Source organism: Thamnophis elegans, chromosome 4, assembly GCF_009769535.1.
Source record: "Thamnophis elegans isolate rThaEle1 chromosome 4, rThaEle1.pri, whole genome shotgun sequence".
Classification (NCBI taxonomy): Eukaryota; Metazoa; Chordata; class Lepidosauria; order Squamata; family Colubridae; genus Thamnophis; species Thamnophis elegans.
In genome coordinates, this window is record NC_045544.1 from 141,243,911 (window position 1) to 141,269,594 (window position 25,684).

A 25,684-nucleotide genomic window follows, 5' to 3' on the forward strand; every position below is an offset into this window, starting at 1 on the left:
GTCTGTCTGTCTGTCTGTCTATCTATCTATCGCCGCCTGGAGTCCTTCGGGATTGGGCGGCATATAAATTTAATAAGTAATAATAATATATCTAAGATGAAGCTGTCTGTGGAGATTCTTGTCCCAAAGGTGGATTTTTTTTTTGGGTTTTCCCTCTGAAGGGGTTTCGCTTCTCTTCCCAGAAGCTTCTTCCGTTCTCCACAATCCTCTCAAGAGCTGAAGAAGCTTCTGGAATGAGAAGCGAAACCCCTTCAGAGGGGAAAAAAAAAAAGTCCAGTTGCCTCCTGAGGGAAAAAAAAGCAGGGGGGGGGGAAGAAGACCGAGACGACCTCCTCTAAGGGGAGCCCCACACGGGAAACCCCCCCCCTTAATTCTGACAGAAACGGCCCCCTCAGCGAGGAGCCCAGCAGAAAACATCCGCTCCCTTCGGCCGCCGCGCGGCTCTCTTTCTCTCCCTCAGCGAACCGCTCCCGCCTCAAGAGGGAGGAGGAGGAGGCGCCGCCTTCCGCCGTTGCCTGGGCGACCGACAGAAGCCCCGCCCACACCCTCGCGCCCGCCCTCCTTCCCTACAGCCTCCGCAGACGCCCCGCCCCGGAGGGCGGGGTCGCCCCGCCCCTCCGTCTCCCCGCCCCTCCGTCTCCCGATGCCGGCCCGGGAGCGGCCGAGCCTGGCAGCAGCGGCGGCAACCGGAGCGGCGACGCGAGCTTGTAACGGACTGCAGCAGGCCGAGGTGAGGCAGCGCCGAAGCCCAGGAGGAACCGGCTGGGACTCTCGGCCCTTTTGCCCAGCCTGGGGGTGGTGGTGTTGGAAGACACGTCTGAATGCACGCGTGTTTCCCCACGCGTGTCTGTCTGGGCCCGGCGCCCGTGGGGCTGCTTGGAAAGAGCCTCCCCAAGCCAGGTTTGGGGGGGGCGAAAGAGAGCCCGCGAGGGGGTAGAACTACAACCCCCAGCGGCCCCGCGCTGACTGGCGGCGGCGAGGCATGCCGGGAGTTGTAGTCCGGGAAGCTTCGCGGGGCATCGCGGATTAGCCCCGTCCGTCCCTGCCTGCCATTCGGCTTCAACGCAATGGGGGGTAATTCCACCCAGGGGGCGATTTGGGGGTGGGGGAGTCTGGGGTGGGGTGGGGGGGCTTGGAAACAGACGCGGGGTTTTTTCCCCCCCCAGGGGCAGCTCCCCCTCCTCCCCTTTTGCAAAAGGTGCCCGTTTTCTCTGCAGTGGCCAGGTGTGCGGTGCCTGGGTGCCCCCCGGGGAGAAGGAGGGGGGGGACTGGGCATCGCGGGTGTGTGTGTGTGTTGCCGCAACATGCATCCTCCTTGGAAGCACGGAGGGCGGGTTGGGGGGGGGGGGAGTCTGCCCAGGAGCGGGTGTGGCTGTGCAATCCTTCAAACCTACCTGCCCCTTGGATGCAGCATTGCTTTGGGTGGGGGGGGGAGGGGATGGAGCACCTCCAAATCCCCAAATGTTGGACTTGCAAATGGTGTGTGTGTGTGTGTGTGTTTTGCACCACCCAGCCCTGGCGGTTGCTTGCAATGACCAGCCGGGGAGTTCTCCTTTTCCTTGACACCTTACTGGGTGTGTATGTGTGTGCTTGCATACCTGGTGTTCACTCCGTCCCCGTTCTTCCCCTTCCCACGGCCAAAGAGGGTGTGTGTGTGTGTGTGTGGCAGGCTGGCATGCCCAGTTCCTCACCAGGGGGATGGGGGGAATCTGGTGATTTCCAGCCGGCTGGTTGGGAAGTTGAGGGGGGGGGGTCTGGCATAGCTTTTCAGGGAGCTTTGTGTGTATTGCACAACCTTTCTGAGTGGGGTGTAGTCGGGATTCACAGAGAGGTGTGTGAGTGTGCTGGGTGGGGGAAAAGATGGGGCTGGAAAGGAAACTGGGTGCCCTTCTTATCCAAGGAATAAGCCATGTTTGGTCTAAGCCAGGATAGAAAACCGGGGAGCGTGATTTCTAGTTCCGCCTTAGCCATGAAAGCCAGCTGAGGGACTTTGAGCCAATCACCCCAGAAGTCAGGGAGTTCTAGTCCTGTCTTAGGTGTGGAAGCCAGTGGGCAGACCTGCGATCACCAGGAGATGGTGACTTCTAGTTCCTCCTTAGCCATGAAAGCCAGCTGAGGGACTTTGAATCAGCCCACCTCACTGAGTTGTTGTTATTGTTGGGAAGATAATAGGAGAGGAGGTGAGTGAACATTGAATAGGTGTGCTGCTGCTTTGAGTTATAATAAAAAGGTGGCATATAAATAAATAAGGTGAATTTTCTCTCCTCCTCCTAGGCTCGGGTGATTCGTTTTTAAGGAGACCTTGGCTTTTTAAACATTACATCCTGGCTCTAAAATACTGACAAATGGGGAAAAGCTTTACCTGTTGGACATAAATGTCTGGCTGGGGAGTTTGAAGCAGGCGAGGTTCATGTATTCCTCCCCTCCTACATTTTTCTGTGGTTTATTTATTTATTTTTTTGCTTCCTCTTTGCTCACCGCCTCTCTTAAGAAAAAGGCAACAGCTGTTGGCCACCCGTAAGTAAAAGTGGTTGCCAGAATGGGTTTAACAATAGCAATAGCAATAGCAGTTAGACTTATATACCGCTTCATAGGGCTTTCAGCCCTCTCTAAGCGGTTTACAGAGTCAGCATATCGCCCCCAACAACAATCCGGGTCCTCATTTTACCCACCTCAGAAGGATGGAAGGCTGAGTCGACCTTGAGCCTGGTGAGATTAGAACAGCCAAACTGCCGAACTGCAGTCAGCTGAAGTGGCCTGCAGTGCTGCATTTAACCACTGCGCCACCTCGGCTCAGATTTTAACAGAGTTGGAAGAGACCTTGGGGGTCATCTAGTCCTGCCCCCTGCCCAAGCAGATCTCCTGCTCGGGCGGTGGTGGTGGTGGTGGTGGTAGGACTAGATGACCTCCAAGGTCATCTTCCATTTCTGACCAATGGCAGTCCGGTCTCTTCTTGAAAGCTCCTGCGACTTCTGGATAACGGGGTAATAACAGAGTTGGAAGGGACCTTGGAGGTCATCTAGTCCCACCCCCCTCCCCAGCAAGAGACCCTACTCCGAAATTTCAGGAAAAAAATGGCAGTTTGGTCTCTTCTTGAAAGCTTCCAGGGACGAAGCTCCCACAACTTCTGAAGGCAACTTCTGTCCCATCGGTTGACGGTTCTCATTTTCACTCCAAGCTGACCCCCCGAAAGGGAATCGCAGATGGTGACTTCCTTTATTATCTCCCTCCTTTTGCCATCTTTGGCCTTGTGGGTTTTTTTTCCCCCCTGGCTAAATGTCTATGGCAATGTTTCTCAACCTTGGCCACTTGAAGATGTACGGACTTCAACTCCCAGAATTCCCCAGCCAGCGAATGCTGGCTGGGGAACTCTGGGAGTTGAAGTCCGGACATCTTCAAGTTGACAAGGTTGAGAAACACTGTCCTAACCACTGCTGGGGAATTCTGGGAGTTGAAGTCCGGACATCTTCAAGTTGACAAGGTTGAGAAACACTGTCCTAACCACTGCTGGGGAATTCTGGGAGTTGAAGTCCGGACATCTTCAAGTTGCCAAGGTTGAGAAACACTGTCCTAACCACTGCTGGGGAATTCTGGGAGTTGAAGTCCGGACATCTTCAAGTTGACAAGGTTGAGAAACACTGTCCTAACCACTGCTGGGGAATTCTGGGAGTTGAAGTCCGGACATCTTCAAGTTGCCAAGGTTGAGAAACACTGGTCTATGGGGATTCTCCGTCCTCCAGGTCACGGTTATCCCAAAGGTGTTTCCCCCCCCCCCCAAACTGGACATTCTGGTTTTATTTCGAAGACATTTCTCTTCTCGTCCCAGAAGCTGCTTTCGCTCTGACATGATGGTGGGGAAGGGAAGGATTGATGCTCTTTGCAAACAGCTGGTCATTTGCATCCTATTTAGAGGGTCCTTGAGGCCACTCAGAGGTTCCTCTGTGTCCTCAGGGTCACCCGAGTGGTGCAAATGTGTGTGGAACCTTCTTGGCTGCCTTGTTGAGACTGATATTTTTCTTAGCTGTTTTCAAGTTTTGAATTCTTTTCACATTTTCCACAGCTGGAGCCCAGTCCATGTGTTTGGTTACTGAAATCTATATGAATATCTCAGGTGTCAGGTGCCTCTCATCATTATAACACAACCATACAGAATATGGGATAACACCGTTGGAAGGGACCTTGGAGGTCTTCTAGCCCAACCCCCCTGCTTAGCCCTTTACTATTTCATAAAAACAGTTGTTAGGTTTAGGTTTATTAGATTTATATGCTGCCCTTCTCCCAAGGACTCAGGGCGGCGTACAACATTAAAAGAAACACATAATACAAAAGTAAAAAAAAAAAAATTTAAATAGAATATCCCAAACGAATCCAGTTAGAATTGACAATAACATTAAAAAAAAATCAAATTAAAATTAACAATGATCAATAATTCATTTTGTTTTGTTCAGGCCAGGCTGGCTTGCTGGAAAAGCCAACTTTTTAGGGCGCGTCGGAAGGACCGGAGGTCGGGGATTATACGAAGCTCCAACCTCTTCTTTAAAACTTCCAGTGTTGGATGCATTTGCAACTTCTGGAGGCGAGCCGTTGCACTGGTCAATTGTTCTAAAAAAATATATATAGGTTGCTTCTCTCCTCGGTTAGTTTCCCTCCATTGCTTTTTTCTCCTGCCCTCAGGGCCTTTGGAGAATAAAAATTGTTAAGTGTTAAAAAAAACAGCACTTTAAAAATAAAAAAAATGAATCAATAGGTAAACGGGGCAAAGGTGGAATTTTTGCAAGCGTCTGGAATACTTTCTGCAAATCTTCATTTATTGCTGTAGCAGCTTATCTCCTTTCATCAGACGAGACAAACACGAATTTTTGCACAGGGCCCAGTGCATTTGTGGCGCGTGTGTGTGTGTCCCCTCGGTCTTTTAGACACTCCTATCAAATTGGAAGGTACCCTCCTAACTCAGCCACCTATCCTGGTTTATCTGGCTCAAAACTAACATGCTGTTTCATGCGCTTTTGTCTGCCGGGTGGATGAAATTGGCGAGATGCGTGTATTGACAAAAGAGAATTTTGTAAAGGGAGGGAGGCAGTCAAAAGAATGGGGGGCATATAAATAATTGCATTTAAGGTTTGCAGTGTGTGTGGGGGGGGGGAATAAGGAAGATGATGCAGGAGGAGCATTTAAAACACCCCAGATGGAAGAGGGCCTCCCCTGTGTATTCCATTAGAAAGGAATTATAAGGTTAATTAGAACTAAATGCCCGGGATCCTTTTTCTCCCCCCCAAAAGGCCTATGAAGGCTATTATCAATCAGGGAAGACAACCCCCAGCTTAAACAACCAGCAGTTGTGATGTCACAAAAGGCAGCTTCCTTCGGGGGACTTGTCCCCACCGTTTTGCACGAGTGCGTGCGTGCGCTTCAGGGCAGCGTGCAAAGTGCCTTCTAACAATGAGGGTTTTCTAGCAGTGCTGAGATCTGCCTTTTTACTAGGCGGAGTAACAATGCTCTCTGTGTTGTGTAGAAACAAAACCACCAACAACAACCCATTCCAGTCATAAAACCCCGTCCAGTTTATGAACCGTTTGTAGGGATGTTCGAAGGAGGCTTTCCCGTAGGAATAAAAAGAGAGTTAAAATGGGTTTATTAAGCGAAAAGAAGGACTAAGGGTGACGCGATAGCAGCCTTCCAGTATTGGAGGGGCTTCCCCAAAGAAGAAGGGCCCCAAACTATTCCTCCAAAGCCCCAGAAAACAAGACAGGAAAACAACGGATGGAAAAGGAAAGGAAAGCAGCCTGGAATTAAAGGGAAACTTCCTAACAGTGAGGACAAGGATCCAGTGGAACAACTGGCCACCGGAAGTTGTGGGCGCTCCCAACACCGGAGGATTTTTTAAAAAGAAAATATTGGGCAGCCATTTGTCTGGAATGTTGCAGGCGGTCCTCGGCTTAGTGACTGTTTGAAGTTGCGACGGCGCTGAAAAAAAAGGTGGCTTACGACCGTTTTTTCACAGTTGCGACCGTTCCAGCACCCCCGTGGCCACGTGATCCACAGTCGCAATGCTTGGCACCATTGATGACGGCTGCTGCGTCCCGAGCGGGTCACGCGATCCCCTTTTGCGACCGCCTGACCGGCAAAATGCACGGGGAAGCCAGATTCGCTTAACAGCCAGGTTGCTAACTTATCGACTGCAGTGATTCGCTGAACAACTCTTTAACAAGAAAGGTTGTAAAACGGGGCGAACGAGTATCTCACTTAACAGGAGAAATTTTGGGCTCAGCTGTGGTCGTAAGTCCGGAATTACCTATATAGGTTTTTACTGCGTGAGCAGGGGGTTAGGCTAGAAGACCTCCGAGGCCCCTTCCAAGTCTGTTATTCTGTTGGCCTGGGTCCTGTCCACAATCGGATATTTAACCAAGTCAAAACCAGCTGTTCCACTGGCTAATTGTCCTCACTGTCAGGAAATTCCTCCTTATTTCCAGGTTGAATCTCTCCTTGGTCAGTTTCCATCCATTCTTCCTTCTCTGGCCTTCAGGCGCCTTGGAGAATAGCTTGACCCCCTTCCTCCTCTCTGGGGCAGCCCCTCAAATACTGGAAGATGCTCTCCTGTCTCCCCTGGTCCTTCTCTTCCCTAGACTAGCCAGGCCCAGTTCCTGCTCATTGTATGTTTTAGCCTCCAGGCCTTTGATCATCTTAGATAGATTCAGATTGACAGAGTTGGAAGGGACCTTGGAGGTCATCTAGTCCAAGCAGGAGACCCTTTCACCATTCCTGACCGATGGCAGTCCAGTCTCCTCTTGAAAGCCTCCAGGGATGAAGCTCCCACAACTTCCGAAGGCAACTTCTCTTCCATCAGTTGATTGCTCTCACTGTCAGAAAATTCCTCCTTATTTCCAGGTTGAATCTCTCCTTGTTCAGTTTCCATCCATTCTTCCTTCTCTGGCCTTCAGGTGCTTTGGAGAATAGCTTGACCCCCTCCCTCCTCTCTGGGGCAGCCCCTCAAATATTGGTGGATGCTCTCCTGTCTCCCCTGGTCCTTCTCTTCCCTAAAATACAGATTAACAGAGTTGGAAGGGACCTTGTAGGTCATCTAGTCCAACCCCCCACCTACCCAAGCAGGAGGCCCTACACCATTTATGACCAGTCTCTTCTTGAAAGCCTCCAGTGATGAAGCTCCCACAACTTCTAAAGGCAAGTTGAATCGCTCCTTGATCAGTTTCCATCCATTCTTCCTTGTCCTGCCTCCAGGGACTTTGGAAATTAGGTTGCCCTCCTCCCCCTTCTTTGAGGCAGCCCCTCCCATCTTGGAAGATGCTCTCCTGTCTCCCCCTGGACCTTCTCTTCCCTAGACTAGCCAGGCCCAGTTCCTGCAACCGTTCTTCGTATGTTTGAGCCTCCAGTCCCCTCTTCATCCTGGTTGCTCTTCTCTGCCCTCTTTCTGGAGCCTTAAGCTCAGTTTGAAATCCTGTCTGAGGACCACCAGGTGAGAAAGCAAAGTCCTTTTCATCCCATCCCAGGGTTTGCATCTCTGCAAACGCACACTTGAGTGGGTGGGCTCGGGTGCTGTCTGTGCTTCGTCCTGATTTTGTCGTTTCCGCCCTCCGAGCTTTGACTTTTAAACCAGGTGATTCCAGCCCAGGGTGGATGATGGGGGAGAACCCGCCTCTTGTTCTGCCTGCCTGAATAAAACACCTTTTTCGGCTTCGCGTCACAGCATACCTGGCGTGCTTGTTCATCGCTGGGTGTGTCCGGATTCCCAGATCAGGGAAAGCAGGTTCCAGGTTTTGGGATTGGGGGAAAAAGGAGCCTCTGCCGGCTTCCCACCTGGCAGTGGCCATTTCTCACCTGCCTGTCTTTGCCGCCAAAGTGGGCTTTGCGAATCGAGCCACAGCAGGAGGAAGTACGCTCCAGCCTGGCCCTCCTCGGCGAGGGTGGGGCCCTGTTGTGCAAACACACTGTGCAAATTCTTCGGCCTTGTTCACCTGCCTTTAGGGGCAGCTGTCCTTGGCCAGCATGGAGGAGAATTCAGGTGAATTGCTTTTTGTACAGGTACGAGTGCATCCAGGGGGAGGAATTCACTTACTTTCCCAACCGCTTCGGGCGAACCAGCCCGAACCGGCTGAATATACCACCTCCGGGTACAACCGTGTCTTTAGTTCAAAGTTACGCTGGTGACTCAGGACAGTTTCCCGCACTTATGACCATTGCAGCATATTTCCATGTTTGTGTGATCAAAATTTGGATGTTGGGCTTGCATTTATGACCAGGGAGTGACGCGATTCCCCTTTGGCAACCTCCTGGCAAGTAAAGTCAACGGGGGGGACCCGATTCGCTTAACAACCGTGCTACTAAGTTAACAACGGCATTGATTCGCTTAACAACCACAGCGAGAGAGGTCGTAAGACTCACTTAACAAATGTCTTGGATAGCAACAGAAGCTTTGGACTCCAATGGGGTTGCTGGACTTTTGGGAAGGGGCCTGATTGTTGGGGGTGGGGGTGGGGGGGGCAGGAAACTGAGCTTCAAGAAGACTTTGCAAATTTGTCTCCGTGGCATGGGATATTATGTTTCCCTTCCCCAAGCTTTATACTCTTTATCTTCAATCTGGACTGAGAATGAGCAGCCTGATCAAAATATGTGTAGGAGGGCAGCCTTGTGTCCCGTGCAAAGATCCCAGGAGGGAGGCCTTGAATTGTTACGTTTGTGAACAAAAGGTTGTTGAGGGAGGGAGGGAGGAAGAGCAATTTACGTTCTGTGAAGCTGCAGAATTGGTCAGCCTTTCTTCACCCTGGTAACTTTAAGAGGAGAGGACTTCCACTCCCAGAATTCCCCAGCCAGGAGGCTTTAAGAGGGGAGGACTTCCACTCCCAGAATCCCCCAGCCAGGAGGCTTTAAGAGGGGTGGGCTTCCACTCCCAGAATCCCCCAGCCAGGAGGCTTTAAGAGGGGAGGACTTCCACTCCCAGAATCCCCCAGCCAGGAGGCTTTAAGAGGGGTGGGCTTCCACTCCCAGAATCCCCCAGCCAGGAGGCTTTAAGAGGGGTGGGCTTCCACTCCCAGAATCCCCCAGCCAGGAGGCTTTAAGAGGGGTGGGCTTCCACTCCCAGAATCCCCCAGCCAGGAGGCTTTAAGAGGGGTGGGCTTCCACTCCCAGAATCCCCCAGCCAGCCTGCTTTAAGAGGGGAGGACTTCCACTCCCAGAATCCCCCAGCCAGGAGGCTTTAAGAGGGGTGGGCTTCCACTCCCAGAATCCCCCAGCCAGGAGGCTTTAAGAGGGGAGGACTTCCACTCCCAGAATCCCCCAGCCAGGAGGCTTTAAGAGGGTGGGCTTCCACTCCCAGAATCCCCCAGCCAGCCTGCTTTAAGAGGGGAGGACTTCCACTCCCAGAATCCCCCAGCCAGGAGGCTTTAAGAGGGGTGGGCTTCCACTCCCAGAATCCCCCAGCCAGCCTGCTTTAAGAGGGGAGGACTTCCACTCCCAGAATCCCCCAGCCAGGAGGCTTTAAGAGGGGTGGGCTTCCACTCCCAGAATCCCCCAGCCAGGAGGCTTTAAGAGGGGAGGACTTCCACTCCCAGAATCCCCCAGCCAGGAGGCTTTAAGAGGGGTGGGCTTCCACTCCCAGAATCCCCCAGCCAGGAGGCTTTAAGAGGGGTGGGCTTCCACTCCCAGAATCCCCCAGCCAGGAGGCTTTAAGAGGGGTGGGCTTCCACTCCCAGAATCCCCCAGCCAGGAGGCTTTAAGAGGGGTGGGCTTCCACTCCCAGAATCCCCCAGCCAGCCTGCTTTAAGAGGGGAGGACTTCCACTCCCAGAATCCCCCAGCCAGGAGGCTTTAAGAGGGGTGGGCTTCCACTCCCAGAATCCCCCAGCCAGCCTGCTTTAAGAGGGGAGGACTTCCACTCCCAGAATCCCCCAGCCAGGAGGCTTTAAGAGGGGTGGGCTTCCACTCCCAGAATCCCCCAGCCAGGAGGCTTTAAGAGGGGAGGACTTCCACTCCCAGAATCCCCCAGCCAGGAGGCTTTAAGAGGGGTGGGCTTCCACTCCCAGAATCCCCCAGCCAGCCTGCTTTAAGAGGGGAGGACTTCCACTCCCAGAATCCCCCAGCCAGGAGGCTTTAAGAGGGGTGGGCTTCCACTCCCAGAATCCCCCAGCCAGGAGGCTTTAAGAGGGGAGGACTTCCACTCCCAGAATCCCCCAGCCAGGAGGCTTTAAGAGGGGTGGGCTTCCACTCCCAGAATCCCCCAGCCAGGAGGCTTTAAGAGGGGAGGACTTCCACTCCCAGAATCCCCCAGCCAGGAGGCTTTAAGAGGGGAGGACTTCCACTCCCAGAATCCCCCAGCCAGGAGGCTTTAAGAGGGGTTGCCTTCCACTCCCAGAATCCCCCAGCCAGCCTGCTTTAAGAGGGGAGGACTTCCACTCCCAGAATCCCCCAGCCAGGAGGCTTTAAGAGGGGTGGGCTTCCACTCCCAGAATCCCCCAGCCAGCCTGCTTTAAGAGGGGAGGACTTCCACTCCCAGAATCCCCCAGCCAGGAGGCTTTAAGAGGGGTGGGCTTCCACTCCCAGAATCCCCCAGCCAGGAGGCTTTAAGAGGGGAGGACTTCCACTCCCAGAATCCCCCAGCCAGGAGGCTTTAAGAGGGGTGGGCTTCCACTCCCAGAATCCCCCAGCCAGGAGGCTTTAAGAGGGGTGGGCTTCCACTCCCAGAATCCCCCAGCCAGGAGGCTTTAAGAGGGGAGGACTTCCACTCCCAGAATCCCCCAGCCAGGAGGCTTTAAGAGGGGAGGACTTCCACTCCCAGAATCCCCCAGCCAGCCTGCTTTAAGAGGGGAGGGCTTCCACTCCCAGAATCCCCCAGGCAGTCTGCTTTAAGAGGGGAGGGCTTCCACTCCCAGAATCCCCCAGGCAGTCTGCTTTAAGAGGGGTGGGCTTCCACTCCCAGAATCCCCCAGCCAGGAGGCTTTAAGAGGGGAGGGCTTCCACTCCCAGAATGCCCCAGCCAGGAGGCTTTAAGAGGGGAGGACGTCCACTCCCAGAATCCCCCAGCCAGGAGGCTTTAAGAGGGGAGGACTTCCACTCCCAGAATCCCCCAGCCAGGAGGCTTTAAGAGGGGAGGACTTCCACTCCCAGAATCCCCCAGCCAGCCTGCTTTAAGAGGGGAGGGCTTCCACTCCCAGAATCCCCCAGCCATCAGGCTTTAAGAGGGGAGGACTTCCACTCCCAGAATCCCCCAGCCAGCCTGCTTTAAGAGGGGAGGGCTTCCACTCCCAGAATCCCCCAGCCAGCATGCTTTAAGAGGGGTGGGCTTCCACTCCCAGAATCCCCCAGGCAGTCTGCTTTAAGAGGGGTGGGCTTCCACTCCCAGAATCCCCCAGCCAGCCTGCTTTAAGAGGGGTGGGCTTCCACTCCCAGAATCCCCCATCCAGCCTGCTTTAAGAGGGGAGGACTTCCACTCCCAGAATCCCCCAGCCAGCATGCTTTAAGAGGGGTGGGCTTCCACTCCCAGAATCCCCCAGCCATCAGGCTTTAAGAGGGGTGGGCTTCCACTCCCAGAATCCCCCAGCCAGCCTGCTTTAAGAGAGGTGGGCTTCCACTCCCAGAATCCCCCAGCCAGCCTGCTTTAAGAGGGATGGAATTCCACTCCCAGAATCCCCCAGGCAGCATCCTTTAAGAGGGGAGGACTTCCACTCCCAGAATCCCCCAGCCAGGATGCTTTAAGAGGGGTGGGCTTCCACTCCCAGAATCCCCCAGCCATCAGGCTTTAAGAGGGGTGGGCTTCCACTCCCAGAATCCCCCAGCCATCAGGCTTTAAGAGAGGTGGGCTTCCACTCCCAGAATCCCCCAGCCAGCATGCTTTAAGAGGGATGGAATTCCACTCCCAGAATCCCCCAGCCAGCATGCTTTAAGAGGGGTGGGCTTCCACTCCCAGAATCCCCCAGCCAGCCTGCTTTAAGAGGGATGGAATTCCACTCCCAGAATCCCCCAGGCAGCATCCTTTAAGAGGGGAGGACTTCCACTCCCAGAATCCCCCAGCCAGGATGCTTTAAGAGGGGTGGGCTTCCACTCCCAGAATCCCCCAGCCATCAGGCTTTAAGAGGGGTGGGCTTCCACTCCCAGAATCCCCCAGCCATCAGGCTTTAAGAGAGGTGGGCTTCCACTCCCAGAATCCCCCAGCCAGCATGCTTTAAGAGGGGTGGGCTTCCACTCCCAGAATCCCCCAGCCAGCATGCTTTAAGAGGGGTGGGCACTAAAGAAATGCTTGTAATTTGGGGACTGCCTTCCTTGAACCCTTCCACGCTCCTTCCTTTTGGGCATCAGTAGCTGATGCAAAGTTATTACCGGAACGAATAAAGAAAAAGGAAGGAAATAGAGCGAAATGTAGTTTACTCCGTATTCTTTCCAACCGCCTTTGCTTTTAAGATCCTCCTCGGTGTAAAATGGGAGGTGGACTTGTCCCACAGGGAGCAGGGTCCTGATTTTTTCTTTCTTTCTTGCAAGGTGGGAATTAGAGGAGCGTTCCCGAACTCTTCTGCGGGGGAGAAAAAGGGAGGCGTCTTAGTCCAGCTGAGTGAAGAGAGCCAGGAATTTATTTACGTTTCTTTCTCATCCTCAGCAAAGCCTCTGTTTGCACAACAAGGGCCCTTTTGAAGGGCTGGAAGGCTGGATCTCCCCAAGAGTGGCTTGCTTACTAGAGGGGAGAGGAGAGCTCTCCACTTAAGAACTGTTTGACACAGACTTAAACACACTGGAGGAGGTTTTTAAGAAGAGATTGGATGTCCACTTGTTTGGACTCCGTTATTCTGGAAGGAGGGGAGGAAGGAAGGAAGGAAGGAAGGAAAGAAGGAAGGAAGGAAGGAAGGGAGGGAAATAACAGAATTGGAAGGGGCCTTGGAGGTCTTCTAGTCCAGCCCCCTGCTCAGGCCATTTCAGAAAAAACAATTGTCCAGTCTCTTCTTAAAAACCTCCAGTGAGAAGGAAGGAAGGAAGGAAGGAAGGAAGGAAGGAAGGAAGGAAGGAAGGAAGGAAAATAACAGAATTGGAAGGGACCCTGGAGGTCTTCTAGTCCAGCCCCCTGCTCAGACAGGAAGCCCTATTCTATTTCAGACAGTTGGAGGAAGGAAGGAAGGAAGGAAAAACATCGTAACAGAATAACAGAACCGGAAGGGCCCCTTCTAGTCCAGCCCCTTACTCAGGCAGGAAGCCCTATACCATTTCAAACAGGTGGCTGTCCAAGATCTTCTTTAAAACCTCAAATGATGGGGAAGGAAGGAAGAAAAAAGGGTAGAGAGAAGGAAAAGGAGGGCGGGAGGAAAACAGCATAACAGTATAAACAGAGTTGGATGGGACCTTGGAGGTCTTCTAGTCCAGCCTCCTGCTCAGGCAGGAGACCCTGTACCATTCCAGACAAACGGTTGCCCAGTGTCTGCTTAAAAACCTCCAGTGAGAATGAAGGAAGGAAGGAAGGAAGGAGGGACGAGGAAGGTGGGAGGGAGAAAGGAAAGAAAAGAGGAAGGAAGGAAGAAAGGAAGGAAGGAGATGGGAACGAAAAGGAGGCAAGAGGAAGGTGGGAGGGAAGAAGGAAAGAAAGATGGAAGGAAGGAAAGAAGGAGATGGGAATGAGAAGGAGGGAGGGAGGAGGAAGGTGGGAGGGAGAAAGGAAAGAAAGGCGGAAGGAAGGAAGGCGATGGGAATGAAAAGGAGGGAGAGAGCAGGAAGGTGGGAGGGAGGAAGAGAAGAAAGGGGGAAGGAAGGAAGCGAAATAACAGAATTGGAAGGGACCCTGGAGGTCTTCTAGTCCAGCCCCCTGCTCAGACAGGAAGCCCTATTCTATTTCAGACAGGTGGAGGAAGGAAGGAAGGAAGGAAGGAAGGAAGGAAGGAAAAACATCGTAACAGAATAACAGAATTGGAAGGGGCCCTTGGAGGTCTTCTAGTCCAACCCCCTGCTCAGACAGGAAGCCCTATTCTATTTCAGACAGGTGGAGGAAGGAAGGAAGGAAGGAAGGAAGGAAGGAAGGAAGGAAGGAAGGAAGGAAGGAAGGAAGGAAAAACATCGTAACAGAATAACAGAATTGGAAGGGGCCCTTGGAGGTCTTCTAGACCAGCCCCTTACTCAGGCAGGAAGTCCTATACCATTTCAAACAGGTGGCTCTCCAAGATCTTCTTTAAAACCTCAAATGATGGGGAAGGAAGGAAGAAAAAAGGGTAGAGAGAAGGAAAAGGAGGGCGGGAGGAAAACAGCATAACAGAATAAACAGAGTTGGGAGGGACCTTGGAGGTCTTCTAGTCCAGCCCCCTGCTCAGGCAGGAGACCCTGTACCATTCCAGACAAATGGTTGCCCAGTGTCTTCTTAAAAGAAGCAGGACCCCTTCTGTTGCAAGCAGTTCCACTGGTTAATTGTCCTCACTGTCAGGAAATTTCTCCTTAGTTCTAAGTTGCTTCTCTCCTTGATTAGTTTCCACCCATTGCTTCTTGTTCTACCCTCAGGTGCCTTGGAGAATAGCTTGACTCCCTCTTCTTTGGGGCAACCCCTGAGATATTGGAAGACGGCTCTCCTGTCCCCCCCTAGTCCTTCTTTTCTTTAGACTGGAACAGTGACGGAGATCCTTTTTGGTACTGAATGCCCAAACCAGATTGTGTGTGCATACATGCGCGTTGGAGCACCGGAAATCCGAAGGCCAGCTGTCTGGTGCACGCATGCCTGTTTTTTTGGGCATTTGGGGGGCATTTTCAGGCTGTTTTTTAAGCTGCTTTTTGGTTCCTGGAAACGGCCCGGAAACAGGCCTATGTTTTTGGCCCATTTTCAGGCTTTTTTGGCAATCTGGTGCCTGCAAAGCCCAGCTGGCCGGAAACCAGAAGAGCAGCTGGCGATGGCATGGGTGCCCAGAAAGAGAGAGCTCCACGTGGCACCTCTGGCACGCTTACCATAGGGTCTCCATCACGGGACTAGCCATGCCCAGTTCCTGCAGCCGTTCTTCGTATGTTTTTAGCCTCCAGCCCCCCTCATCCTCTTCCTTGCTCTTCTCTGCACCGAGGTGGCGCAGTGGTTAGGGTGCAGTACTGCAGGCCACTTCAGCTGACTGTTATCTGCAGTTCAGCGGTTCTAATCTCACCGGCTCAAAGGTTGACTCAGCCTTCCATCCTTCCGAGGTGGGTGAAATGAGGCCCCAGCGATATGCTGACTCTGTAAACCGCTTAGAGAGGGCTGAAAGCCCTAGGAAGCGGTATATAAGTCTAACTGCTATTGCTATATTGCTAATTTCTAGATTCTTTGTTGAGTAGGGTCAGGGCCTTCCTGGGGCTCTTTCGGTCGTAAATCAGGTGTGCCAGACTTGTCTGCCTGCCGTCTCCTGCCCTTCCTTATCTGGAGGATCAAAAGTGGGGGGAGCAGGCTTCGGGGGGGGGGGGGGGGTAGGCCTGGGCGGAGAGGCCTCCGGGGCTGACTGCCAAAGGTTTAGGACTTTGGGCTGCCAAGAAAGTTACCTGTTGAAGTCATCCAGAGCTCACCTGGAGGGAGGCTTGTTTTCTTTGGAGTCACCTCATCATTCATGGGCTCAGGTAAATAAAATGTTTGCTTTCAGGCAACCGTGGGAGGAAGGCGTCAACTTTTCACAAAGGCCTGGCAATGATTTTCAGTAGGGTTTCCTGACTAAGCAGGGGGTTGGATTAGAAGACCTCCAAGGTCCCTTCCAACTCTCTTATTCTATTCTATTCTCTATTCTATTCTCTGATCTATTCTTTCTTCTATTCTCTATTCTTTTCCTATTCTGTTCTGTTCTATTTCTATTCTATTCTATTCTTTTTCTATTCATTTCTATTTCTATTTCTATTCTATTCTCTATTCTATTTTCTATTCTATTCTATTCTATTTTCTATTCTATTATCTATTCTATTCTATTCTTTTCCTATTCTATTCTATTCTTTTTCTATTCTATTTCTATTCTATTTTCTATTCTATTTTCCTATTCTATTCTATTTCTATTCTATTCTTTTCCTATTCTATTCTATTTCTATTTCTATTTCTATTTCTATTCTATTTCTATTCTATTTCTATTCTATTTCTATTCTATTTCTATTCTATTTTCCTATTCTATTCTATTTCTATTCTATTCTTTTCCTATTCTATTCTATTTCTATTCTATTCTTTTCCTATTCTATTCTTTTCCTATTCTATTCTTTTCCTATTCTATTCTATTATCTATTCTATTCTTTTCCTATTCTATTCTTTTCCTATTCTATTCTTTTCCTATTCTATTCTATTATCTATTCTATTCTATTCTATTCTTTTCCTATTCTATTCTATTATCTATTCTATTCTATTCTTTTCCTATTCTATTTCTATTCTATTGATTGTTTGCAATGCTGTACATTCGGGGATCATGTGTGTGTGTGTGTGTGTGTGTGTGTGTGTGTGTGTGTGTGTGTGTGATTTGGGAGTTAGAATTCAGAGGGGGGGGGATATTCTGTGCTCAGTGGGGGGACACGATACGTTTCCTGTCAACCTTGGCACAACCTGAAGTTGTGTGAACTTCAACTCTCACAATTCCACAGCCACCCTAGTTCTAAAAAGTCCCCCCCCCTCTTTTTCAAAGGAATTTATTAACCAGGATGAGTTTTTTTTTTCTTTCTTGGAATGAAAATGTGGCCCTTTAAAATTTAGGTTTTTTTTATGACTATATATCCGTGCAATATAGGTAATATATTCATTTTAACGGTTGCAAATGGAAGCCTAACCAGATGCTGGGTGTGAACTACAGGAAAAGTTGACTTAGCTATTTTATTATCCATGATATTTGCACAGCACCTGGGCCAGACTAGATAAGGTTCAAAGGCATTCAAGACTTTGGCCCTTTTGCCTATGGGAGGATTCCAGGCTAATTCCCTGCTTGACTCTTGCCCCAGTCTCTCTCTCTCTCTCTCTCTGACACCAGAAAAGTTTTCCCAACTTTCAAAATCTCTTTAAAATCTCTCTCTATAATTTGGTACAAAGGCACTCCTCGACTTACAACTGTTCTTTTACAGAAAAAAAATCCTGACTTACGACCAGTTTTCGCACTTACAACCTTTGCCACATGGTGCAATCAAAATTCAAACACGTGGCAACTGACTCCTACTTATGACGTCCCGGGGTCATGCGACCCCCTTTTGCAACCTTCCCACAAGGAGAGTCAACGGGGAAGAGAAATTCACTTAACAGCCATCTTACGAACTTAACAACTGTCGTGATTCACTTAACGGCTGTGGCAAGGAAGGTCGTAAAATGGGACAAAATTCACTTAACAGCTGTCTGGCTCAGTTTTGGGCTCAGCTGTGGGTCTTAAGTCAAGAATTACCCATAATTATATTGAAATTGTTTTTTGTTTAGTCCCTGTGCAGGTAGTCCTCGACTTACGACGACAGCTGAGCCCCGAATTTAGGATGCTGAGTGAGACATTTGTTAAGAGGGTTTTGCCCCATTTTATAACTTCCTTTGTGACGGTTGTTAAGCGGATCATTGCAGCTGTGAAGCTAATAGCATGGTTGTTTAAGTGTCTTTGCTTGTCAGTATGTCGTAAAAGGGGATCGCACCGACCCTGGGACACTGCAACGGTCGTAAGTGTGAAAAGGGGCCCTTTGTCCCTTTTTTCAGCGCTGTTGTAACTTTGAATGGTCATTAAGCGAACTGCTGTAAGTATAGGCGCAAGGTGGCACAGTGGTTAAATGCAGCACTGCAGGCTACTGCTAGATCAGCAGTTCAGCGGTTCAAATCTCACCGGCTCAGGGTTGACTCAGCCTTCCATCCTTCCGAGGTGGGTAAAATGAGGACCCAGATTGTTGGGGGCGATATGCTGACTCTCTGTAAACCGCTTAGAGAGGGCTGAAAGCCCTATGAAGCGGTATATAAGTCTACTGCTATTGCTATATTGCTATATACAATTAGTCCTTTGACTAATTCAGTGTTTCTCAACCTTGCGACTTTAAGTCCTGTGGACTTCAACTCCCAGAATCCCCCAGCCAGCATAGCTGGCTGGGGGATTCTGGGAGTTGAAGTCCGTAGGACTTAAAGTCGCCAAGGTTGAGAAACACTAGACTAATTGTATAAACCCCAAATATTTATTTCCCTGGGCTTTTTATCCACTTGAAAGCCTGATTCTCTTTCTACAAAGCTTTGTTTTTCCTTCTTTTTATGAGCGATGAATGTCTCCTTATTATCTTTGTTCTCCTGGGGTATTTTGATGACGTCCCTGAGATCCCTCGGAGTAGGAACGGAAGCAGGCTGTCAAACCACACTCAGAATCGGGGTGGAGCTGCAAGGGGACCTTGGAGGTCTTCTAGTCCAGCCCCCCTTCTCAAGGATGGGGGTCCCTATGCCATTGCAGGAAAGTGGCTTCCCCAACCTCTTCTTAAAAAGTTCCGGCGATGGATGGCTCACCATTTCTGGTGGCAAGCAGTTCCACTGGTTAATTGTCCTCACTGTCAGGGAATTTTTCCTGAATTCCAGGTTGCTTCTCTCCTTGATTAGTTTCCACCCATTGCTTCTTGTCCTGCCCTCAGGTGCCTTGGAGAATAGCTTGACTCCCTCTTCTTTGGGGCAACCCCTGAGATATTGGAAGACTCCCATCATGTCTCCCCTGGTCCTTCTTTCCATTAAATTGTGAGTGTGAATGCAGGAACTGCAAAAGAGCTGAGGTGGCGCAGTGGTTAAATGCAGCACTGCAGGCTACTTCAGCTGACTGCAGTTCTGCAGTTCGGCTGTTCAATTCTCACCGGCTCAGGGTTGACTCAGCCTTCCGTCCTTCCGAGGTGGGTAAAATGAGGACCCGGATTGTTGTTGGGGGCGATATGCTGACTCTGTAAACCGCTTAGAGAGGGCTGGAAGCCCTATGAAGCGGTATATAAGTCTAACTGCTATTGCTATCTATCTATCTATCTATCTATCTATCTATCTATCTATCTATCTATCTATCTCTATCTATCTCTCTACTTTCTCCTTCCTATCTATCTATCTATCATCCATCTATCTATCTATCTATCTATCTATCTATCTATCTATCCATCCATCCATCCATCCATCCATCCATCTATCTCTATCTATCTATCTATCTATCTATCTATCTATCTATCTCTATCTATCTATCTCTCTACTTTCTCCTTCCTATCTATCTATCTATCTATCTATCTATCTATCTATCTCTCTATCTATCTATCTATCTATCTCTATCTATCTATCTATCTATCTATCTATCTATCTATCTATCTATCTCTATCTATCTCTCTACTTTCTCCTTCCTATCTATCTATCTATCATCCATCTATCTATCTATCTATCTATCTATCTATCTATCTATCTATCTATCTATCTATCCATCCATCCATCCATCCATCCATCCATCTCTATCTATCTATCTATCTATCTATCTATCTATCTATCTATCTATCTATCTATCTATCTATCTATCTCTATCTATCTATCTCTCTACTTTCTCCTTCCTATCTATCTATCTATCTATCTATCTATCTATCTATCTATCTATCTATCTCTATCTATCTATCTATCTCTCTCTCTCTCTATCTATCTATATCTATCTATCTATCTATCTATCTATCTATCTATCTATCTATCTATCTATCTATCTATCTATCTATCTATCTATCTACCTACCTACCTACCTACCTACCTACCTACCTACCTACCTACCTACCTACCTATCATCTATCATCTATTTGGGTAAAATGAGGACCCAGACTGTTGTTGGGGGCGATATGCTGACTCTGTAAACCGTTTAGAGAGGGCTGAATAAGTCTAACTGCTATTGCTAAAAGAAGTTGAGCATGTATGGGAAGGCGGGTTCCTCTCCGAAGCCCCTGGGGCTGCAAATTTCTGTCGCTAAGCAAGACGGTTCTTCAGTGAGTTTTGTCCCCTTTTTGCAGCCAATCCCAAATCCTGCAATCCCGTTTTTTTAGTTGCTCTTCTCTGCAACTTTTTCCGAAGTCTCCACATCTTTTCATCTCTCCATCCCTTTGGGCCACTAAATCCGTCATCCACCCAAAAATCTCCCCCCACCCCCCAACTTCTCCCAGTCCCCTTCCTGCATGTCTGAAGGGCAGGGATGGACTAATTATTATTATTATTGATTTCTGGATGCTTCCCTAGGGGGCCTTTCTGACCGGGGGGGGGGGGGGGAGAAATGCTTTAAGCAAACAATCGAATCGAATGTCACTGTGCCACAGAGGAAGTTGCCCATAAGGCAGCCATGTGACTCTGGGGTGTGGGGTGTGTGTGTGTGGGGGTTGTAGCATCAGAAGTTAAAAATCAGGTTGTAAGTAGCTTTTGGGGTGTCTGTTGGTGTTGATTGGTCGTAAATCAAGGACTAAGGGTAAATCAACCGGTTCCATATGGTAGCTACTGCCAGACAATCATTCATCCACTATTCATCCATCCTCCCTTCTTCCCATCCCTTCCCTCCCTCCTTCCTTCTTCCCTTCGTTCCTCTCCTCTTTCTTTCCATCCCTTCCTCCCTCCCATCTCATTCCTCCCTTGTCCCTTCCTCGCTTTTCCTTCCCATACCATCTCTCCTTCCCTCCTTTTTCCCATCTTTCCTTCCTCCCTGCCTCCCTCCTTTCCATCCCTTCCCTTCTTCCCTCCTTCCCGCGCTCTTCTCTTTCCTCCCCCTCCCTTCTTCCCATCCTTCCTTCTTCCCTCCCTCTTTCCCTCCCTCTTCCCATCCCTTCCCTCCCTCTTTCCTTCTTCCCTTCGTTCTTCCCCTCTTTCTTTGTCTCCTTCCCTCCCTCCCATCTCCTTCCCCCCGCGTCCCTTCCTCGCTTCTCCTTCCCATACCATCTCTCCTTTTTCCCATCCTTCTTTCCTCCCTGCCTCCCTCCTTTCCATCCCCTCCCTTCTTCCCTCCTTCCCTCCTTCTCTCTTTCCTCCCCCTCCCCCTTAGTCTCATCCTTCCTTCTTCCCTCCCTCTTTCCCTCCCTCTTCCCATCCCTTCCCTCCCTCCTTCCATTCTTCCCTCCCCTCTTTCTTTCCATCCCTTCCTCCCTCCCATCTCCTTCCTCCCTTGTCCCTTCCTCGCTTCTCCTTCCCATACCATCTCTCCTTCCCCTTCCCTCCTTTTTCCCATCCTTCCTTCCTCCCTGCCTCCCTCCTTTCCATCCCTTCCCTTCCCTCTTCCCTCCTTCCCACGCTCTTCTCTTTCCTCCCCCTCCCTTCTTCCCATCCTTCCTTCTTCCCTCCCTCTTTCCCTCCTTCTTCCCATCCCTTCCCTCCCTCTTTCCTTCTTCCCTTCGTTCCTCCCCTCTTTCTTTCCATCCCTCCCTCCCTCCCATCTCCTTCCCCCCCGCATCCCTTCCTCGCTTCTCCTTTCCATACCATCTCTCCTTTTTCCCATCCTTCTTTCCTCCCTGCCTCCCTCCTTTCCATTCCCTCCCTTCTTCCCTCCTTCTCTCTTTCCTCCCCCTCTCCCTTCTTCTCATCCTTCCTTCTTCCCTCCCTCTTTCCCTCCCTCTTCCCATCCCTTCCCTCCCTCCTTCCATTCTTCCCTCCCCTCTTTCTTTCCATCCCTCCCTCCCTCCCATCTCCTTCCCCCCCGCATCCCTTCCTCGCTTCTCCTTTCCATACCATCTCTCCTTTTCCCCATCCTTCTTTCCTCCCTGCCTCCCTCCTTTCCATTCCCTCCCTTCTTCCCTCCTTCTCTCTTTCCTCCCCCTCTCCCTTCTTCTCATCCTTCCTTCTTCCCTCCCTCTTTCCCTCCCTCTTCCCATCCCTTCCCTCCCTCCTTCCATTCTTCCCTCCCCTCTTTCTTTCCATCCCTCCCTCCCTCCCATCTCCTTCCTCCCCATCCCTTCCTCCCTTCTCCTTCCCATACCTCCTTCCCCCTTTCTCCACTTTTCCCTTCCTTCCTTCCTTCCTCCTTTCCATCCCTTCCTTCTTCCCTCGCTCTTCTCTTTCCTCTCCCCTCTCCCTTCTTCCCATCCTTCCTTCTTCCCTCCTACTTCCCACTTCTTCTTCCCTCCCTCCCTCAAGGGGAGAGAGAGATAGTTGGCTTAAGAACACTTAACTTACTGATACGGGTGCTTTTGTTGGTTGCATCCATCACAGGCGCGACGGCTGGATGAAGACTTTGGCATCCCTCACTGAGAACCCCCAGCGTCTTTGATCCTGGACTTTCTGCTTTCCACCATGTTCCACCTAATCAAGAAGGACCGAGACGGGTCCAGGAGGGAGAAGAAGAAGGAGAAGGAGAAGAAGGAACGTATGTCGGCCGCCGAGCTGAAGAGCCTGGAGGAGATGAGTCTCCGCCGAGGCTTCTTCAACCTCAACCGGTCGTCCAAGAAGGACGCCAAGAGCCGCCTAGAGATCTCCAACCCCATCCCCATCAAAGTGGCCAGCGGCTCGGATCTCCACCTCACCGACATCGACTCCGACAGCAACCGGGGCAGCGTGATCTTGGACTCCGGGCACCTCAGCACGGCCAGCTCCAGCGATGACCTCAAAGTGGACGACGGCAACTTCAAAGGCTCGGTGCTCCAGCGGGCCGCCAAGTTCGGCTCGTTGGCCAAGCAGAATTCGCAGATGATCGTCAAGAGGTTCTCCTTCTCCCAGAAGAGCCGCGACGACAGCGCCTCGGAGACCTCCACGCCCTCCGAGCATTCGGCGGCACCTTCCCCGCAGGTGGAGACGCGGACCCTGGAGATGCAGCTGTCGAAACACGGCGCCGGGACGCCCCCCTGCGCCCCGCCGCCCTCCGCCTCGCGCACCCGGCTGCCCGAATTGGTGAGCAAGAGGTTCCCTGCGGAGCTGAAGCTCCCCGTGGTGGTGCCTCCGCAGCCCCCGGTGCCCCGCCAGCTGGAACTGCAACGGCGCAACACGGGAGACTTCGGCTTCTCTTTGCGTCGTACCACCATGTTGGACAGGGCGGCCGACGGGCAGGTGTATCGGCGAGTGGTACATTTTGCCGAGCCGGGGGCCGGAACTAAAGATCTGGCCTTGGGCTTGGTACCGGGTGACCGGCTGGTGGAGATCAACGGCCGCAACGTGGAAAATATATCCCGGGACGAGATTGTGGAGATGATCCGGCAGTCGGGCGAGACGGTGCGGCTGAAAGTGCAGCCGATTTTGGAGCTGAGCGAGCTGAGCCGCTGCTGGTTGAAGAACGGCGAGCGATCCCAAGGAGCAGCCTTTGACGTGAGTAGCTGGCTTGCACCGGGCGGGGCGGGGGTGGGGGTGGGGGCTGTCCGGAGGGGGTTCTCCTTCATCCCTGTGGCTGGCGTGTTTTGGTTGAGTCTTGACTCCTGGGCTACCTTGGTGGGACTTCATAATGCCCATTCTATGGTGTTGTGTAGCCGATCGCGATCAGTCCTTGATGCCTACGGTTGTGTTACGAGAAATTTGCCGCAGAGAACCGCTTTCTTCTTATTTTGCAAATGATACGGGACTCTTTAAAAAGTGTGGTTGTTGTCCAAATGTTTGCAAAAAAGCTCGGGAAAATGTAATTTTGCATTTTGGCGGGTTTCACGATGCCAGAGGTTTTTTTTGGGGGTGGTGGTGAATGAGTTTTTGAAGATCGGGGATTGCATTTCCCAAAAAGATTCCTTTGTAAGACCAGGGCAGGGGTGAAATCAACTTGCCTTCGCTACGAGTTCGCTAATTTGAGCATGCGGACCTTCCGCACCTGTGCGGAGCATGAAAAACGGGATGTGATGACGTCCGGGCGGGTGAGCGAAGCCTCCTGCCGCCACTGCTACCGGTTTGCCTGAACTGGATAGAACCGGCTGAATTGCACCACTGCCCCAGGGATGCCCAACCTTGGTAAGTTTTAATACTTGCGGGCTTCAACTACGCCAGCTGGGGGATTCTGGGAATTGAAGTCCACAGCTCTTAAAGTTGCCAAGGTTGGGCCAAGAGGAACTGAGAATAGTTTTTCTAGTTACCTGTGAGATCTGTCAGGTTAACAAATCAGGAATGTGCTTGGACGATAATTTGGATTCGGTAGGCAAGTCCTTCTGAGAAACCACAATTTTCCAAATCCATCCAGTTTTTCACGGCTTCCCTGGAAGTGTATGTATGTGTCTGTGTGGGAAAGTTGTTTCTGGCTATACCTGTGATGGCGAATGTATAGCAGGCGGGCCAGAAGGGGCATCCAGAGCCCTCTCTGTGGGCACACCAGTGGTGGGTTGCTTCTACTATTGCTACTGATACGCTGCTCGTGCTCTGTTCTTGCATGCACCTGGCGTGCGCTGAGCACGCATGGGCACTCCACCTCCCTTGTGACACCCAGGTGTTCATCGGAAGTCGCGGAGGTGCCGTGTGTGGAATTGCCCCGGTTGCCTCAAAAACAGGTACGGAACGCGGGCGGGTGAATGGGCCAAATGAGCCGTTGTACCGGTACGGAGGCCACTGCTCCTGACTGCTTACCGGTACAGCCGTACCGGTACGTACCGGCTAAAACCCACCACTGGGGCACAGGCGCCATCGGCACCTGCTCTTCTGGTTTCCAGCCAGCTGGTTTTCGCAGGTGCTGGAAAACGGTCGGAAAACGGCCCGATAAATAATAATAAATAATTATTTATTATTTATAATAAGTAATTATTTATTATTTGGAATCAGCTACCCCCAGAGAGTTTAGAGTTTAGAGTAATTTATTTATATGCCGCCCTTTTCCCTGGGGGGACTCAGGGCAGCTTACAACTCGAAAAGGGGAGGGAAACAAACAACACATAAGACAGTACATCATTAAAAGCACAACATTCATACTATTCGGGTGGGTTACAGTCTTTAACCCCAGGCCTGACGGGATAGCCAGATTTTAAGGGCTGTGCGGAAGGTCTGTAGGGTGGTGAGGGTACGAATCTCCATGGGGAGATCGTTCCATAGGGTCGGAGCTGCCACCGAGAAGGCTCTCCTTCGCGTGGTTGCCAGTCGACATTGACCGGCAGATGGGACTCGGAGGAGGCCTAATCTATGGGATCTAATTGGTCGGGTGGAGGTAATTGGCAGGAGGCGGTCTCTCAAGTACCCAGATCCACTACCATGAAGGGCTTTGTAGGTGACAAGAAGCACCTTGAAGCGTACCCGGAGATCGACCGGTAGCCAGTGCAGCTCGCGGAGGATAGGTGTTATGTGGGTGAAGCGAGGTGCACCCACAATCGCTCGCGCGGCCGCATTCTGGACTAGCTGAAGTCACCGAATACTCTTCAAGGGCAGCCCCATGTAGAGCACGTTGCAGTATTCCAGCCTAGAGGTCACAAGGGCACGAGTGACTGTTGTGAGAGCCTCCCGGTTCAGGTAGGGTTGCAACTGGTGCACCAGGCGAACCTGGGCAAATGCCCCCCTGGTCACAGCTGACAAATGGTGGTCAAAAGTTAGCTGTGGGTCCAGGAGGACTCCCAAGTTGCGGACCCTGTCTGAGGGGCCTAATATTTGACCCCCCAGCCTGAGGGATGGAATACTTGCCAAATTAGTGGGAGGGAAACACAACAGCCACTCGGACCTTACCCACTCTCATGGCCTTCAGGAAAGCTGTTAAAACCTGGCTGTTCCGGCAGGCCTGGGGCTGTTGACCTCATTGTTGAGGTCCAGCCCCGATCAGAGTGAATGCATGTACTTTGTGAATTTTAAACTATCCTTTTTTATATTCCTTTTCTTTCTTTCTTTTTTTCTTTTTGTAAGCCGCCCGGAGTCCTTCGGGATTTGGCGGCATATAAATTTAATCGTG

At 51.0% G+C, this 25,684-nt stretch overlaps 1 protein-coding gene across 1 annotated transcript; it reads left to right on the plus strand.

Moving 5' to 3' along the window:
• Positions 1 to 604: 604 nt before the first annotated feature.
• Positions 605 to 24,376, plus strand: LOC116507817 (unconventional myosin-XVIIIa-like). Its single transcript, XM_032216151.1, has 3 exons — positions 605 to 730; positions 22,069 to 23,154; positions 24,248 to 24,376. The coding sequence occupies exons 2-3, from the start codon at positions 22,150 to 22,152 to the stop codon at positions 24,374 to 24,376; spliced, it is 1,134 nt and encodes a 377-aa protein (XP_032072042.1). The 5' UTR covers positions 605 to 730; positions 22,069 to 22,149.
• The last annotated feature ends 1,308 nt before the right edge of the window (positions 24,377 to 25,684 follow it).